This window comes from Salvelinus fontinalis, chromosome 9, assembly GCF_029448725.1.
Source record: "Salvelinus fontinalis isolate EN_2023a chromosome 9, ASM2944872v1, whole genome shotgun sequence".
Taxonomy (NCBI): domain Eukaryota; kingdom Metazoa; phylum Chordata; class Actinopteri; order Salmoniformes; family Salmonidae; genus Salvelinus; species Salvelinus fontinalis.
This window is the reverse complement of record NC_074673.1, coordinates 31597981-31615819: the sequence shown is the minus strand read 5'-3', so window position 1 is coordinate 31615819 and position 17839 is coordinate 31597981. Positions and strand designations below refer to the sequence as shown.

Genomic DNA, 17839 nt, shown 5'->3' with positions numbered 1-17839 from the left:
TTGAGAGAATGCCAAGAGTGTGCAAAGCTGTCATTAAGGTAAAGGGTGGCTATTTGAAGATTCTCAAATATAAAATATATTTTGATTTGTTTTACACTTTTTTGGTTACTACATGATTCCTCGTGTTATTTCATAGTTTTGATATCTTCACTATTATTTTACAAATAGTAAAAATAAAGAAAAACCCTTGGATGAGTAGTTGTTCTAAAACTTTTGACAGGTAGTGTATATCCATTGATTCTTGAAGAATATAACTTATAAATGCCCAATGAGCTTATTAGTTCAACTGTCATACTCCATGAGAACCCAAAATATAAAGTTGTTTTTCTCCAATGTTTGTAAACATTGTAAATGTACACAAACACTGTGTAGCCTAAAAATATGGTTAAAACAATACTTTTTATTTCATGGATGGTCAGTCCTTGCATTCATTACTCTGTCTATTAATCTGAGAGTGATCAACTTTTTACCAAAACAGAGGCAGGGTGGGCTTTGTTAATGTTTCAACTGTAGATTCACCCTTTAAACGGCTGCAAATTATTGAGATATCAAAGTGTAACCAACAAAAACATAAACAATAGGCCTATAGGCAATAGGCCCATAGAAAATGCAGCATATAGCATACATTTTTCACATGAAATAGCACTTTGCGGTAGTGCTCAAAGAATGCCATTACATGAGAGCAGCATAAACAACAACAGAGTAGGCTAATAAGTCCTTAGTTTGGGTGTTATGCTTAGGTAAAACTATTTGGCAAAAATTTACCTCCATGAGTCCAAGTTCTATTCTGGAAGATCAAATGAATTGGAATGACTCAATCTGACTGATTTTGCGTTTTAATGTAACGATATAATTATCTGTAGTAGAAAGCGATGGGTTAGAAGAAGACCGCATAACCAACCCATAAAGTAAAATGTAACATCCATATACAGTATGGCCAGCTATGTATAATGTAACAATGATTTATCCTGCAATAGATGTCGTTCAATTGGTAATATACATTTTAGTTTTCTTCTAATGCCACTTAAGGGGTAAGTAATCTTAAAGTATCTGAAGAAATCAGATTACATTAGGTTACTTATTACTTACAGTTGACGTCAGAAGTTTATACACTTAGGTTGGAGTCACAGTTTTTCAACCACTCCACACATTTCTTGTTAACTAACTATACTTTTGGCAAGTCGGTTAGGACATCTACTTTGTGCATGACACAAGTAATTCCAACAATTGTTTACAGACAGATTATTTCACTTATACTTCACTGTATCACAATTCCAGTGGGTCAGAAGTTTACATATACTAAGTTGACTGTGCCTCTAAACAGCTTGTAAAATTCCAGAAAATAGTGTCATGGCTTCAGAAGATTCTGATTGACTCAAATTATGTCAATTAGCCTATTGGAGGTGTACCTGTGGATGTATTTCAAGGCCTACCTTCAAACTCAGTGCCTCTTTGCTTGACATCAAGGGAAAATCAAAAGATATCAGCCAAGACTTCATACATTTTTTTTTTTCCAAATGCCTGAATGTACCACGTTCATCTGTACAAACAATAGTATGCAAGTATAAACACCATGGGACCACGCAGCCGTCATACCGCTCAGGAAGGAGACGCGTTCCATCTCCTCGAGATAAACGTACTTTGTTGCGAATTGTGCAAATCAATCCCAGAACAACAGCAAAGGACCTTGTGAAGATGCTGGAGGAAACGGGTACAAAAGTATCTATATCCACGGTAAAACGAGTCCTATATCGACATAACCTGAAAGGCTGCTCAGCAAGGAAGAAGCCACTGCTCCAAAACCGGCATAAAAAAGCCAGACTACGGTTTGCAACTGCACACGGGGACAAAGATTGTACTTTTTGGAGAAATGTCCTCTGGTCTGATGAAACAAAAATAGAACTGTTTGGCCATAATGACCATTGCTATGTTTGGAGGAAAAAGGGGGAGGCTTGCAAGCCAAAGAACATCATCTCAACCGTGAAGCACGGGGGTGGCAGCATCATGTTGTGAGGATGCTTTGCTGCAGGAGGGACTGGTGCAATTCACAAAATAGATGGCATCATGAGGATGGAAAATTATGTGGATATATTGAAGCAACATCTCAAGACATCAGTCAGGAAGTTAAAGCTTGGTCGCAAATTGGTCTTCCAAATGGACAATGACACCAAGCATACTTCCAAAGTTGTGGCAAAATGGCTTAAGGACAACAAAGTCAAGGTATTGGAGTGGCCATCACAAAGCCCTGACCTCAATCCTATAGAAAATTTGTGGGCAGAACTGAAAAAGCGTGTGCGAGCAAGGAGGCCTTCAAACCTGACTCAGTTACACCAGCTCTGTCAGGAGGAATAGGCCAAAATTCACCCAACTTATTGTGTGAAGCTTATGGAAGGCTACCTGACCCAAGTTAAACAATTTAAAGGCAATGCTACCAAATACTAATTGAGTGTATGTAAACTTCTGACCCATTGGGAATGTGATGAACAAAATAAAAGCTGATATAAATCATTCTCTCTACTATTATTATTCTGGCATTTCACATTCTTAAAATAAAGTGGTGATCCTAACTGACCCAAGACAGGGAATCTTTACTAGCATTAAATGTCAGTAGTTGTGAAAAACTGAATTTAAATGTATTTGGATAAGGTGTATGTAAACTTCCGACTTCAACTGTATATAATATTAAATTCAACTTGATCATGTGTGTTCCTGCTGTCTCCCCAGGACATGCTGTATGTGTGGAATGAACCAAAGCTGTGAGAAGGAGGGGTGTCCCTCCCGGAGAACAAGACCTGGCCGTGTAATAGCATGGACTTCTTGGTAAAGATTGGGGCAGCGATAGGAGCATTCAATTTTAGAAAGGCAGCTAGTACCTGTAATGGATTACATTTAGAAAGTAACCTTCCCAACCCTGTTGATGGATGGATGTGTGTAGGAGCAACAGTGGCCTTGACTCTGGATGGAGTGAACGCAAGACCAGACCTGTTCCATAAGACCACCAACAAAGTCCGAAATGCAAACTTCTACCGGTAGGTTTATGTTCTCTTCATCCTAAAACACATTCTAAAACAACTTCTTCTGTGGATACTGTTATTGGGGCCCAACTAATAGTTTTTGGTTGTTTTTAGTAGCTCTTACACAGTAGTATCCTGCTGTTTTTTCACCATATGTGTTTCTATTGATTAGTTCTCTGGGGCAACCTCGGCATGTGAAGCAGGTCGTAATGTGGTGGTGACACTTCGCTGTAACTCGGATAGGAGCTCACAAGGAGAACTCACAGTACCCAGGTACTTACTCTCTGTCTGGCTCCTTCCCGCTCCTCTTCCCCCTCTTTCTCTTTCTTCCTCTTTCTGTCTTTCTCAGAAACTGCAGCCTCGATGGAGTTTTCTACTAAAAGGAGCGACTTGAAAGAAGTCCAAGCTCGAAATGAACTGCAAGCTGAATTCACAGAAAATCTGAATCCTCTTGTGACTGTCAAATTAGTATGAAGTAGTTTGTTTTTACTCCCAGGCAGCTAGTTATCTAACTCTGTGTGATGAGGCTGCAGGCTGGGGGAATGAGGGAAGCTGAAGACAAACATGGATTTAGCATTCAGATTTGATTAGATTAAATCTCATTGAGACTGTCCTTACAAAGTAATGGTTACATACATAACAGTTACTGTATGTTTCTCTGTTTTAGTCAGTGTCCGGCAGGGACATGTGACGGCTGTACCTCGAGGGCGTGTCCTCAGTGTACCGCCACGGACTACCACCAGATAGAGACAGCCTGCAAGGGAGGTGTGTGCGTGTGTTATACTTACCATTCTCTATGTTCAGTTATAAACCGGGTGATTCGAGCCCTGAATGCTGATTGGCTGAAAGCCGTGGTATCAGACCATATACCACGCGTATGACCCAAAAATTATTATTACTGTTCTAATTACATTGGTAACCAGTTTATAATATCAATAAGGCACTTCAATAGTTTGTGGTACATGGCCAATACACCACGGCTAATGGCTGTATCCAGGCACTCCACATTGCGTTGTGCGTAAGAACAACCCTTAGACGTGGTATATTGGCCATATACCACACCCCCTCAGGCCTTAATGCTTAATTATATAATATTAAATTCAACTTGGTCATGTGTGTTCCTGCTGTCTCCCCAGGACACACTGTATGTGTGGAATGAACCAAAGCTGTGTGAAGGAGCGGTATCCCTCCCGGAGAACAAGACCTGGCCGTGTAATAGCATGGACTTCTTGGTAAAGATGGGGGCAGCGATAGGAGCATTCACCGCCGCACTGCTCTTCATCACCTGCTACTTCTGGAAGAAGAACAAGAGGTAGGAACTGATTCACCCCATTAATTAATTCATACTTCTGGAAGAACAAGTACTGTAGGTTGACTTTTCTAAGTCTCCCCCGGTTTCTGATAGGCTGGAGTATAAGTACTCTAAGCTGGTGATGTCGTCCAATAAGGAGTGTGAACAGCCGGTGGTTGGACAGCTGTGCTGTGATGGAGGGAGGGAGGGAGAGGTGGAGGACGAGGTAGTCTACTCCAAAAAAAACATCCCTGTTACGCAAACTCAAAGCCATCACATCTAGGGTAAGAATCAAAAACTATGCAGAAATCAAACTACATTACCTACGTGTGTGCATACATTTGCAAGTGCAGAATCTGTTTCTCTCTTGGTAATGCTAGATCACGGACTAACGTGTGTATGTGTCTGTTTCATCCACAGGGAAACGGTGAAACTGAACAGTTGAACTACTCAGTCAAACGGATTGGTGTGGGGGTGAAGAAAGAGGAAAGAGAACAGGGAGAGAGACCAACCCCTCAGAGACTTTTTCAACAGATCACCCCTGCTGAGTGTTTGAAACCTTAACACATACATACCACAGGAGGTTGGTAGCACCTTAATTGGGGAGGAGGGGCTCGTGGTAAAGGTTGGAGTGGAATGAGTAGAATGGCATTAAATACATCAAAGATGGTTTCCATGTGTTTGATGTCAGTCCATTCGCTCCGTTCCGGCCATTACTATGAGCTGTCCTCCCATCAGCAGCCTCCTGTGATACATACACACATGCAGAGTACACACACACCCTGAGAGAACACACACCCATAATGCACACGCACCGACACAAACACATGTGAAAGGGCATTACACCCTTCTTTCATTATCTCTGGATTGTTGGTATATGGCTGGCATGATTTAAGAGTGGTGTGGTATATGGGTGGTGTAATTCAAGAGGGTGCGTATGGTGTGGTATATGGGTGGTGTAATTTATGAGGGTGTGTATGGTGTGGTATATGGGTGGTGTAATTTATGACGGTGTGTATGGTGTGGTATATGGGTGGTGTAATTTATGAGGGTGTGTATGGTGTGGTATATGGGTGGTGTAATTTATGAGGGTGTGTATGGTGTGGTATATGGGTGGTGTAGTCGTGTAGTCTAAATGTGGGATGTCTTTGTGTTGTTTTCCGTCACTCTGTTCAGGTTGCTTTGGTGGCCATGTTGTTTTCATTCAGGTGTTTTGCCATCTGAGCCCAACTTCACACAAACCCTTAAGCTCTTTCTTAATAATCTGGATATGAGGAAAGAAAGTGTTCCACGTGCCCTCTGAAAGGCTTGGTGGGATTTTCTTTCTGTCCAATCCTTTGAGATCAATAGAAGTGCACACACAGCCCTAGATACCCGTCCGACTTATACACACACACCCTAGTACAGTCTCATCTGTCTGACCAGCCCCGTCCGTGAGCCGTGACACATTTCATCTGTCTGCTTTGTTTTAGGGGGGCTGTGTAGGCTTTGGGTTACCAGGGTGATGTTGAAGAGGGAGTGTCCCTCACCCTCTCCTAGTTCAGTCAGGCGTGGCGATGTTACATTATGCATACGATGATACGATTCTGACCTTCTTTCTGTTATTTCAAGTTAAATCAATTGTTTGTGTACACTTTGAATCTGTCCCTTCACTTCTTTGGAAAGTCCTGCACACACAAGAAACAGCAAACAACACAGGCGTATCATTTGTTATTATTTATTATGATGTCATCATGTCTTCATTATTGCACGCATCATGAGCTCTATTGCTTTGTGATTGGCCAGTCCAAAGAGGTCAGGGTTCACCTTCACTCCAGATTGTGGAGTAGGGTGAAATTGTCCCTAACCACTGATCTAGGGTCAGATACGATGTCATCCTCAATTGGTTACAGTTAGAATTGAGGATCTGATCCTAGATCTGTGCTTATAGGAGCAACTTCTACCTCGACTCCGGAATGTTCTGGCCTGTTCCTTTAACATCTGGGGAACACTGGTTAATTCCAGTTTAGAATACGCTGTGAAAGCGAACACATAATTTGTTAACGTTATTAAAGACACCTTTGGACACACTTGGTACCAATAGAATTGACACTGATAATGGTAAAACACTGACTTAACGTCACTTTTCTGTTGTACTGATCTACATTGCTAGTGAATGACCAGTCACTTTCATAGCCTATTTTCATATGTACACATTACAATGCCTGTCATCTGTTGGTCAAGCTAAGTAGTAGTCTTTCAAAGGGAGTAGTTATATGCCTCCTCATATCTGTACTATTTTTACAGGATGAAACTGCTTTAGTTGAACACAGCTCACACAAACAATCTGACTGCAACACCAACTCCTCTCTCCATCTCCTCAAGGCTCCTGTTGTGACAGCTCCATGTCCTTGGCTTGTATATGAGTCCGGCTCTGTTTCCGTGTGCTTGGCCTGTTGGAGTGGGCTCACAGAACCCTTCTTGGCATGATGTGTTGCAGTGGGCTCAGGATCCGTAAAGAGCCTGTCTTAAGCTATCTTGGCTCAGACAAGTGCACCAGCAAAGTTTCACAAGATGTGAGAAGGGAGACTGGCGTGGGTGACAGAGAAAGATGGGGAGACAAAGGCTGGGAGTGAGATGGAATGTGGAGAGAAGGGTTGGTTGAGAGAGGGCATTTTCCACCAAGTCCCATCATTAGAGAGCTGGTGTAGTAAGATTGAATCCTACTACACTGGCTCTGATGCTCGTCGGATGTGGCAGGGCTTGAAAACTATTATGGACTACAAAGGGAAACCCAGATGCGAGCTGCCCAGTGACGCGAGGCTACCAGACGAGCTAAATGCCTTTTACGCTCGCTTCGAGGCAAGCAACACTGAAGCATGCACGAGAGCACCAGTGTTTGGATGACTGTGTGATAAAGCTCTCGGTAGCCGATGTGAACAAGACCTTTAAATAGGTCAACATTCACAAAGCCGCGGAGCTAGATGGATTACCAGGACGTGTACTCAACTGGCAAGTGTCTTCACTTACATTTTCAACCTCTCCCTGACTGAGTCTGTAATACCTACATGTTTGAAGAAGACCACCATAGTTCCTGTGCTCAAAGAAGAGAAGGTAACCTGCCTAAATGATTACCGCCCCGTAGCACACACGCCGGTAGACATTAGGTGCTTTGAAAGGCTGGTTATGGCTCATATCAACAGTATTCTCCCGGACACCTTAGACCCACTCCAATTCGCATACCGCCCCAACAGATCCACAGATGACGCAATCTCAATCGCACTCCACATTGCCCTTTCGCACCTGGACAAAAGGAACACCTATGTGAGAATGCTGTTCATTGACTACTTATCAGCGTTCAACACCATAGTGCCCTCAAAGTTCATCAGTAAGCTAAGGACCCTGGTACTAAACATCTCCCTCTGCAACTGTATCCTGGACTTCCTGACAGGCCGCCCCCAGGTGGAAAGAGTAGACAACAACACTTCTTCCAAGCTGATCCTCAACACTGGGGCCCCTCGGGTGTGTACTTAGTCTCCTCCCGTACTCCCTGTTCACCCACGACTGCGTGGCCAAACACGACTCCATCACAATCATTAAGTTTGCTGATGACACAGTGGTAGGCCTGATCACCGACAACATTTAGACAGCCTATAGGCAGGTCAGAGAACTGGCAGTGTGGTGCCAGGACAACAACCTCTCCCTCAATGACAAAGGAGCTGATGGAAAAAGCAGGCTGAACAGGCCCCCATTAACATCAACGGGGCTGTAGTGGAGCAGGTCTTGAGTTTCAAGTTCCTTGGTGTCCACATCACCAACGATCTATCATGGTCCAAACACACCAAGACAGTCGTGAAGAGGGCACGACAAAACCTTTTCCCCCTCAGGAGACTGAAAAGATTTGGCATGGGTCCCCAGATCCTCAAATGTCGACAGCTGCACCATCAAGAGCATCCTGACCGGTTGCATCACCGCCTGGTATGGCAACTGCTCGGCATCTGACCATAAGGCGCTACAGACGGTAGTGCGTATGGCCCAGTATATCACTGGGGCCAAGCTTCATGCAATCCTGGACCTATATAATAGGCAGTCTCAGAGGGAAACCCATAAAATTGTCAGAGACTCCAGTCACCCAAGTCATACTGTTTTCTCTGCTACCGCACGGCAAGCGGTACCGGAGCGCCAAGTCTACCCCCTGTATATAGCCTCATTATTGTTATGTTATTGTGTTTTTATTATTTTTTTACTTTATTTGGTAAATATTTTCTTAATCAACAGTGCAGTTCAAGAAGAGCTACGGGCTTGTAAGTAAGCATTTCACGGTAAGGTCTACTGTGCACTTGTAGTCAGCGCATGTGACAAATAAAGTTTGATTTGAACTTGTCTGATTCAACATCCCACACCTCTGTTCTTCATGCTTGACTCCCCCATCCCACTCTATCAGAACAAAAGGAATTGTGAAAGTGGATGTTGCAGTGGTTTGCCATGGCGATATGCAATGCGGGGAGGGAATAGGAGGGTCTAGTATCTGGTGGCTGCAAGGCTGGGGAGTGAATGCATAAGCCTAGGGACAACAAAGCCTCCCAATCTCTGAGCTGTGTGTATGTTAGTGTGTGTCTGGGCTGAACAATGCTGCTCTGCCTCCTGGGCCATGGGATGCTTTTACATAATCCAGGTCCTCTCTGCCTGCTGCAACACACACACACAAACTTCTTTAGGTTCGCTCAATCACAGAAACGCTCTCTCTCCCCCCCTCTTTGTGTCTGTCTTTCACTATTGCTAAGACTTTGGGGAAATGTTTGACAGGCGCACTGCGTCAGAGGTGTAACACCGGTTATCACACCCCAGGAAATCCTCCTTAGCAGAGAGGGGTGTGGCCTCATTCTCCTGGACTCCACTTCTTTAATGTTTCACACTACGGAAAAGAAGACGAGGCGACCAGGATAGGAATCTATTTGAGATGCATAAAAAATAACTTCCTCCCACCTGCTCTTATATACACAATGAGACCGGGGGAGGCTATAGTAACACTGGGAGTAGGATGACTTTAACCACAGACACTGCTCTACATATTTACCCCTACTGGTTATGGTTAGGATTGGTGGACTGTAAACGGATCCTAGATCTGTGCCTATAAGGACAGCCTCTACCTGGAGCATAAGCCTAGCAGACACACAGCAGTTAATAGAACATCACATGACTACAGGACACATTGACATGGGAGAGCGCACTACCCATTGGTTTAAAGGATGCAGGGAAGATGTGTGTTCAACTAGACTTGTTCGCAGCAAAGTCTTTTCTACAAACCGTGCTTGTGGAATGATTTCAAAGAATGTTTGTAAATGCTAAATTAAACATCAGTGACTGCGTTTGATTGTGGCAGTGCATCAACAATGTTTCTTTAATATTGACAGTTAAGACTTGGAAAGAGTCACTTTTAATGAACTACCTTGTGTTGTCACACTGATGCTAACGTTTGATGCGGAAATACCAGTTAAATAGAAACGTTGTGTTGTTGTTGTACACACGTCTGTTACTATGGTCATCAAGGTAAAGGGACCCTCCTATACAGTGGCTGTTCCATGGAATTAGAATGAGTAGAAGGAACATTCCAGTTGAAAATCATGGTCCATATTGGGTGGACTGGCTGCCATATTGGGAAAGTTTCATAAATATTTGATACTATTCTGCCATAATAAGAGCAAATGTGTGATTCAACATACTATATGAATTTTGGAGACTATGTCCGTTCCAGCCATTCTATTCCTAAGGGCTAGTCAACACTCACAGAGCTTCATCCACAGTCAGTCCACAGTAGTGGGAATCCTACTGGAGTTACATAATACTGTCAACATTGTGCTGTTCCAACCATCAGTAATATTATATACAGATACAACATACAAATGCATACTGACTGGGTTATTACAATGAGACCTACAAAAAAAGCACAAGAGTAGAAAGTCTGTGGGCTATTGCAGGTGAGGCTGTTGCAGCCACTACTCGTACAGAACATCTGTTTTCAGACACCCCTAACACACACACACACACACTCCTATCACAACTCTAACACGCAAACCTCACAGCCCACATTGCGTGCACGAGTGTTGCAAAATAAATGGACACATACAGTATATATTATTCAATAATTTCGTACACACCGCTCACGTGCTTGAACGAGCGTCTGCATAGCCACACGCTAAAATAGAACTTGGTTCTATTTGAGATGCTCCACTGACTGCAAGTCCCCTCCTTATTGAATATCAGGGAGATACACACCCACGTGGATGATTGACAAACACAGGAGGAGAGATTCATTAAAGATAACAAAACTAAGTAGGTTTCCATTTTTTCTGTGTGGCATCTGTGGATTAATTGTCAGAGTAGAGAAACACAAGATTTTGTATGACTCCGGGTCAAAATGTTAGAAGACCATATGCATGTCAGGTAAAATATCAACCCAATATTCATCTCCCAGGACTAACTAGCAGTCCCAACAGCTAGCTAGCTTAAATGTCCATGAATGTTTCGAGCTACCTCCAAATGAATATTGTTGGTTTTGATATTTCAACCTGCGTGTCACTATTGCGTCTGGTGTGGATGTACAAAACAACATGCGCCCAATGGCACATGCAGACGCACGCACGTGGCCGGTGTTGTCAGCATGTAATGCAGACAACACACTCCTATCACAACCCTAACACACACATACTCCTATCACAACCCTAACACACTTATCACAACCTAGCCAGTGCACAGTTATAAATAAATGAACACAGCCTTTTAACAAAGCTATCAAAAACAAAGCGTCAAAAAATCCTCCTACAAAGTTTTTTTTTGTTCTTTTGTATGTCTACAACAATGTTGATTCCATTATATGTACAGCACTAGAAAATAATTTAATCATAATACACGCTTTCTACAGACTTGAAATGGTACTGTGCTAGTCCACGTGGTGGGAGGAGGGGACAGGGGGGCACAATGTGTGCCTATTGGCTAAGTCTCTGGGGGGTGGGGATAGAGAGGTGAGTGGGTGGGGTCACAGAGATGAAGTGGTGGAGTCAACAATTTCTCTCCCATTACACACAGTCGGTACATACTGGGCACTCACTGATGTGTGTGTGAGAGAGAGCGAGAGAGAGAGTGAGAGAAAGAAAAAAAAATGGGAAGAAAAAAGATTAAGGAATTTAGTTCAATTATACCTCGGCAACATAAACGAACCATGCACAGTGGTCAGTGTCTATGACCGTGACTTAACCATACCATGTGAAGCGCATGTGGTGGCAGGACCACTGACACTGAAGCGGTTGATATTGAGGCGGAGACTGGTGACGTTCTTCTGTGGTTGGAACATGATGATGTGGACCTTGGGAGCGAACATACAGCCCAGCACCACGAAACCACTGAGACTGACAGAGATACACATGGTGGTGGTCTGGACCTGTAGAGGGAGACAGATAGCATGGGAACCCCATTGGAACAGAGGAGCAGAGGAAGGAAGGGTTCTTTTTGTGGACATATGCATGAACAGACACAAAAGCACACATGCGTGTGATCCTGCTTCACACACACCCTACCTGACTAATCACAAAGTCAGATTAATGAGACCAAAGCAGCGGTTTATTTTTTTCCACAGCCTAAGGCTGTGTGTGTGTGTGTGTGTGTGTGCGTGCGTGCGTGAACCATGCTCTCACCCTGTAGTCACTGGATGTGACGTAGAATATGGGCAGGAATGCTAGCCAGATGATACAGGTTGTGTACATGGTAAATCCTATGAACTTAGCCTCATTGAAGTTCTCTGGACATTTCCTGGTCTTGAAGGCGTACCTAGATCAGATAAAGGACACGAAAAGAAAGACTAAATAATCCTTCAAGTCAAAAGCAATAAACAGAATAATACATCTTGAGAAGTACACACACACACCACCTACACGGTACACAGGATGACCAGGAGCACGTCATATACTAGTGACAGCAGCATGCTGGAGTCACGGACGTTACACTTCAGGATCACTGTCTGCCGTCGCTCCGGTAACGTAAACCTCCTGGTACCGGGAACCTCCAGCAGCAACCACACTGACACCATCACTAACTGGACCGATATCAGACTGAGACAGATAAACACCTGGGGGAGGGGAGGGCAAGGGGGGAGGGGACACATCAGACAGAGGAACACCATCATCATCTGAACTATAACTATCCATCCCTACCTTCCTCCCCTCTCCTTCCCTCTATCCCTGTTTGATTGACAGCTAGGATGACCTCTGACCTGAGAGGTGGGGCTTATGAAGCGCGGCCTTGTGGTCCCGCCCCCGTCCTTTACCCCGCTGAAGATCCGGGCGATCCGATTGGTCTTGGTGAGCAGGGCAGAGTAGCAGACAGCGAATGAGGTGCTGAGGCCGAGGCGTCGCATGGCGCAGATAGTAGGCGAGGGCTTGGCCAGGAAGAGGAAGGTGAGGGAGTAGGACATGAAGACACCCAGCAGCAGGATGTAACACAACTCTCTGCCTGACGCCTTCACCAGGGGCGTGTTGTTGTGTCTCACAAACACCCAGAACACCAGAGATGTACACAGGAACCTGCAGAGGGAGAGTAAATCAGTTTCAGTTGATTTGATTGAATCCCCTAATTCGTCTAGAATTAGTATTAGGCCTAAACAAAAGCCTGTACTTTACACCTATGCCCAGGGCCATTTTGGGGCAAAACATTTTAGTGGCCCCCCTCTTAGCATGACAGAGAGAAAAATGTGAAGCAATTCTACACATTGTCTATTGTGTGCAAAGCTTTCATCAAGGCAAAGGGTGGCTACTTTGAAGAATCTAATTTGTTTAACACTTTTTTGGTTACTACATGATTCCATATGTGTTATTTCATAGTTTTGATGTCTTCACTATTATTCTACAATGTATAAAACAGTAAAAATAAAGAAAAAACATGAAACTTTTGACTGGTACTGTATACAGTGCATCGGGAAAGTATTCAGACCCCTTGGCTTTTTCCATATTTTGTTACGTTACAGTGTGATTCTGAAATTGATTGCATTGTCTTTTTTCGTCATCAATCTACACACAATACCCCATAATGACAAAGCAACAGCAGGTTTATAGAAATGTTTGCAAATGTATAAAAATATCTGAAACTGAAATATTACATTTACATAAGTATTCAGACCCTTTACTCAGTACTTTGTTGAAGCACCTTTGGCAGCGATTACAGCCTTGAGTCTTCTTGGGTATGACGCTACAAGCTTGGCACACCTGTATTTGGACAGTTTCTCCCATTCTTCTCTGCAGATCCTCTCAAGCTCTGTCAGGTTGGATGGGGAGCGTCGCTGCACAGCTATTTTCAGTTGTCCCAGAGATCTTTGATTGGGTTCAAGTCCGGGCTCTGGCTGGGCCACTCAAGGCCATTCAGAGACTTGTCCTGAAGCCACCCCTGCGTTGTGTTGGCTGTGTGCTTTGGGTCGTTATCCTGATGGAAGGTGAACCTTCACCCCAGTCTGAGGTCCTGAGCACTCTGGAGCAGTTTTTCATCAAGGATCTCTCTGTACTTTGCCCCCCGTTCATCTTTCCTTCAATCCTGACTAGTCTCCCAGTCCCTGCTGCTGAAAAAACATCCCCAGAACATGATGCTCCTACCACCATGCTTCACCGTAGGGATGGTGCCAGGTTTCTTCCAGACATGAGGCTTGGCATTTATGCGAAATAATTCAATCTTGGTTTCATCAGACCAGAGAAGGGCTGACCAAGGCCCTTCTCCCCCAATTGCTCAGTTTGGACAGCTCTAGGAACAGTCTTGGTGGTTCTAAACTTATTCCATTTAAGAATGATGGAGGCCACTGCGTTCTTCGGGACCATCAATGCTGAAGAAATGTTTTGGTATTCCCCTTCCCCAGATCTGTGCCTCGACACAACCCTGTCTCTGAGCTTTACGGACAATTCCTTTGACCTTATGCCTTGGTTTTTGCTCTGACATGCACTGTCAGCTGTGGGACCTTATATAGACAGGTGTGTACCTTTCCAAATCATGTCCAATCAATTGAATTTACCACAGGTGGTTTTCAAATCAAGTTGTAGAAACATCTCAAGGATGATCAATGGAAACAGGATGTACCTGAGCTCAATTTCAAGTCTCATAACAAAGGGTCTGAATACTGAATAAATTTGCAAAAAGTTCGAAAAACCTGTTTTTCCGCTTTGTCATTATGGGGTATTGTGTGTAGATTGATGGTGATACAAATATATATATATTTTAGAATAAGAATAGAATATACTTAACCAAATGTGGAAAAAAGGGAAGGGGTCTTAATGCACTATATATATATATTTTTTTTTATTTTTTTTATTTGCACTATATATAATGCACTATAATGCACTATATATATATACCAACTGGTGATACTTATCCCTCTTCCTCTCCTCTAAAGTCTCACCCGACAATGGCGATGCTGATGGGTCCGATGGCCCAGGCGTCCTCCCACATGATGTAGTCCTCGGGCAGGTCATAGCAGAAAGTGAGGTCTTCACTGGGCCACTGGCCGGGGGCGCAGGGCGAACAGGTGAACTCATCAGCCAGGTACTCATGAGCCTCACATGCCGTACAGATCCAACAACAGTACTCTCCTACAAGATACAGGTATAAAACATATACATTAACTTAGGCAGAGTTTATGTTAGAAAAGGAAACTAGGTTGTTTATATGAAAACCAGCTGCTATAATCATTTCATTCTCCAAAACAAATTACATGGAAACTTCTACTAGTGCTGTCACTAGATCGCAGTGAGTAGCCTGCTCAAAGCCCTATGTGTGTGTGTGTGTGTGTGTGTGTGTGTGTGTGTGTGTGTGTGTGTGTGTGTGTGTGTGTGTGTGTGTGTGTGTGTGTGTGTTCCTCACCAGCCTGCATCTTCTTCATCTCATTGCGGGCACATGGGTCACTGCACTGGGATGGGGGCACCACCTCCCTTGGCCAGCGAATCAGGTCACTGCTCAGGCTCAGAGTCTCCGCCCACTCGCCGATGGGCACATAGCCATAGCGATCAGCGTTGCGCTGGTAACTGAAGATGTTGTAACGTCCCATCCCGTCGCCATAGGGATCAAACTTCACCACAGTCTCACTGCCGAGAGGAGAGAAGGGAGCTGAGAGGGAGATAAGGATGAGGGGAAAGAGAAAGAGACAGCGAGATAGAGAGAGAGGGGGATGAAGAGAGAAGAGGGGCAGAAGGGTGAAAGAGAATGGTAGGGTATGAGAGGAGAGAGATCGGGAGAGAAGATAAGAAACAGAATGGAACCAGTGTCAGGATATCAATTTCATTTGAAGTCGATTTGAACAAAGCAGTGTCACAGAGGAGTGTATTGAATTCCAAGACATACATTACATACAAAGCCAGTCGAAGTGACAAAGTGAGAATGTAGCAAGTGTATCTAGTGGTTTAAACGTGTGTTACAGCATCTCACTGAGGTCAATATACTGTACACAGCAACATAACTGCAGAGAGTAAGAGAGCGTTACACCAGTGTTAACTAACTTGGTTTGAACCCTTGGGGAGCTAACACAAGTCTTCAGGTTTCAGGAAAGGTTACTCTTCTCCTCACTACAAGATGAAACATGAGTGTTTACCCCTCTGAGGTAGGCTTAAACATAGCTGAGACTGAGACTGAGGGACATTGCAACAGTGTTTCCATGATCAAGAAAAAGTCAGGTTGTGTTTACTGAGGGCTTGTATACGTGTGTCATAGTGAGATCTGTTTCCCCATGATGCTGCTGTGTGTTTTATATAGACCCTGTGTTTTATATAGACCCTGTGTTTTATATAGACCCTGTGTTATATATAGACACTGTGTTTTATATAGACCCTGTGTTATATATAGACCCTGTGTTATATATAGACCCTGTGTTATATATAAACCCTGTGTTATATATAGACCCTGTGTTTTATATAGACCCTGTGTTTTATATAGACCCTGTGTTTTATATAGACCCTGTGTTATATATAGACCCTGTGTTTTATATAGACCCTGTGTTATATATAGACCCTGTGTTTTATATAGACCCTGTGTTTTATATAGACCATGTGTTTTATATAGACCCTGTGTTATATATAGACACTGTGTTATATATAGACCCTGTGTTATATATAGACCCTGTGTTATATATAGACCCTGTGTTATATAATGACCCTGTGTTATATATAGACCCTGTGTTTTATATAGACCCTGTGTTATATATAGACCCTGTGTTTTATATAGACCCTGTGTTTTATATAGACCCTGTGTTATATATAGACCCTGTGTTATATATAGACCCTGTGTTATATATAGACCCTGTGTTATATATAGACCCTGTGTTTTATATAGACCCTGTGTTATATATAGACCCTGTGTTATATATAGACCCTGTGTTTTATATAGACCCTGTGTTATATATAGACCCTGTGTTATATATAGACCCTGTGTTATATATAGACACTGTGTTTTATATAGACCCTGTGTTTTATATAGACCCTGTGTTTTATATAGACCCTGTGTTATATATAGACCCTGTGTTATATATAGACCCTGTGTTATATATAGACCCTGTGTTATATATAGACCCTGTGTTTTATATAGACCCTGTGTTTTATATAGACCCTGTGTTATATATAGACCCTGTGTTTTATATAGACCCTGTGTTTTATATAGACCCTGTGTTTTATATAGACCCTGTGTTATATATAGACCCTGTGTTTTATATAGACCCTGTGTTATATATAGACCCTGTGTTTTATATAGACCCTGTGTTTTATATAGACCCTGTGTTATATATAGACCCTGCGTTATATATAGACCCTGCGTTATATATAGACCCTGTGTTATATATAGACCCTGTGTTTTATATAGACCCTGTGTTTTATATAGACCCTGTGTTTTATATAGACCCTGTGTTTTATATAGACCCTGTGTTATATATAGACCCTGTGTTATATATAGACCCTGTGTTTTATATAGACCCTGTGTTATATATAGACCCTGTGTTATATATAGACCCTGTGTTATATATAGACCCTGTGTTTTATATAGACCCTGTGTTATATATAGACCCTGTGTTATATATAGACCCTGTGTTATATATAGACCCTGTGTTTTATATAGACCCTGTGTTTTATATAGACCCTGTGTTTTATATAGACCCTGTGTTATATATAGACCCTGTGTTATATATAGACCCTGTGTTTTATATAGACCCTGTGTTATATATAGACACTGTGTTATATATAGACCCTGTGTTATATATAGACCCTGTGGTATATATAGACCCTGTGTTATATATAGACCCTGTGTTTTATATAGACCCTGTGTTTTATATAGACCCTGTGTCATATATAGACCCTGTGTTTTATATAGACCCTGTGTTTTATATAGACCCTGTGTTTTATATAGACCCTGTGTTTTATATAGACCCTGTGTTATATATAGATCCTGTGTTATATATAGACCCTGTGTTTTATATAGACCCTGTGTTTTATATAGACCCTGTGTTATATATAGACCCTGTGTTATATATAGACCCTGTGTTTTATAT

The 17839-nt window shown here is 42.8% G+C and overlaps 1 protein-coding gene and 1 pseudogene across 5 annotated transcripts in view; one reads left to right on the top strand and one right to left on the bottom strand.

Moving 5' to 3' along the window:
• Positions 1-4869, top strand: part of LOC129861821 (endosome/lysosome-associated apoptosis and autophagy regulator family member 2-like) — a 31423-nt pseudogene extending 26554 nt beyond the window's left edge.
• A 1137-nt stretch (positions 4870-6006) lies between these two features.
• The window catches only part of LOC129862422 (metabotropic glutamate receptor 3-like), a 72888-nt gene continuing 61055 nt past the window's right edge, over positions 6007-17839 (bottom strand). For all 5 annotated transcript variants that reach the window (XM_055934090.1, XM_055934091.1, XM_055934093.1 and 2 more), the window contains 7 exons: positions 15175-15417; positions 14714-14903; positions 12551-12860; positions 12213-12406; positions 11976-12108; positions 11545-11722; positions 6007-11391 (listed from right to left, as the gene is read on the bottom strand). In XM_055934090.1, the coding sequence (XP_055790065.1) occupies positions 11321-11391; positions 11545-11722; positions 11976-12108; positions 12213-12406; positions 12551-12860; positions 14714-14903; positions 15175-15417 (1319 nt within the window). In that variant the 3' untranslated portion in view covers positions 6007-11320. The remainder of the gene's footprint in view (positions 11392-11544; positions 11723-11975; positions 12109-12212; positions 12407-12550; positions 12861-14713; positions 14904-15174; positions 15418-17839) is intronic.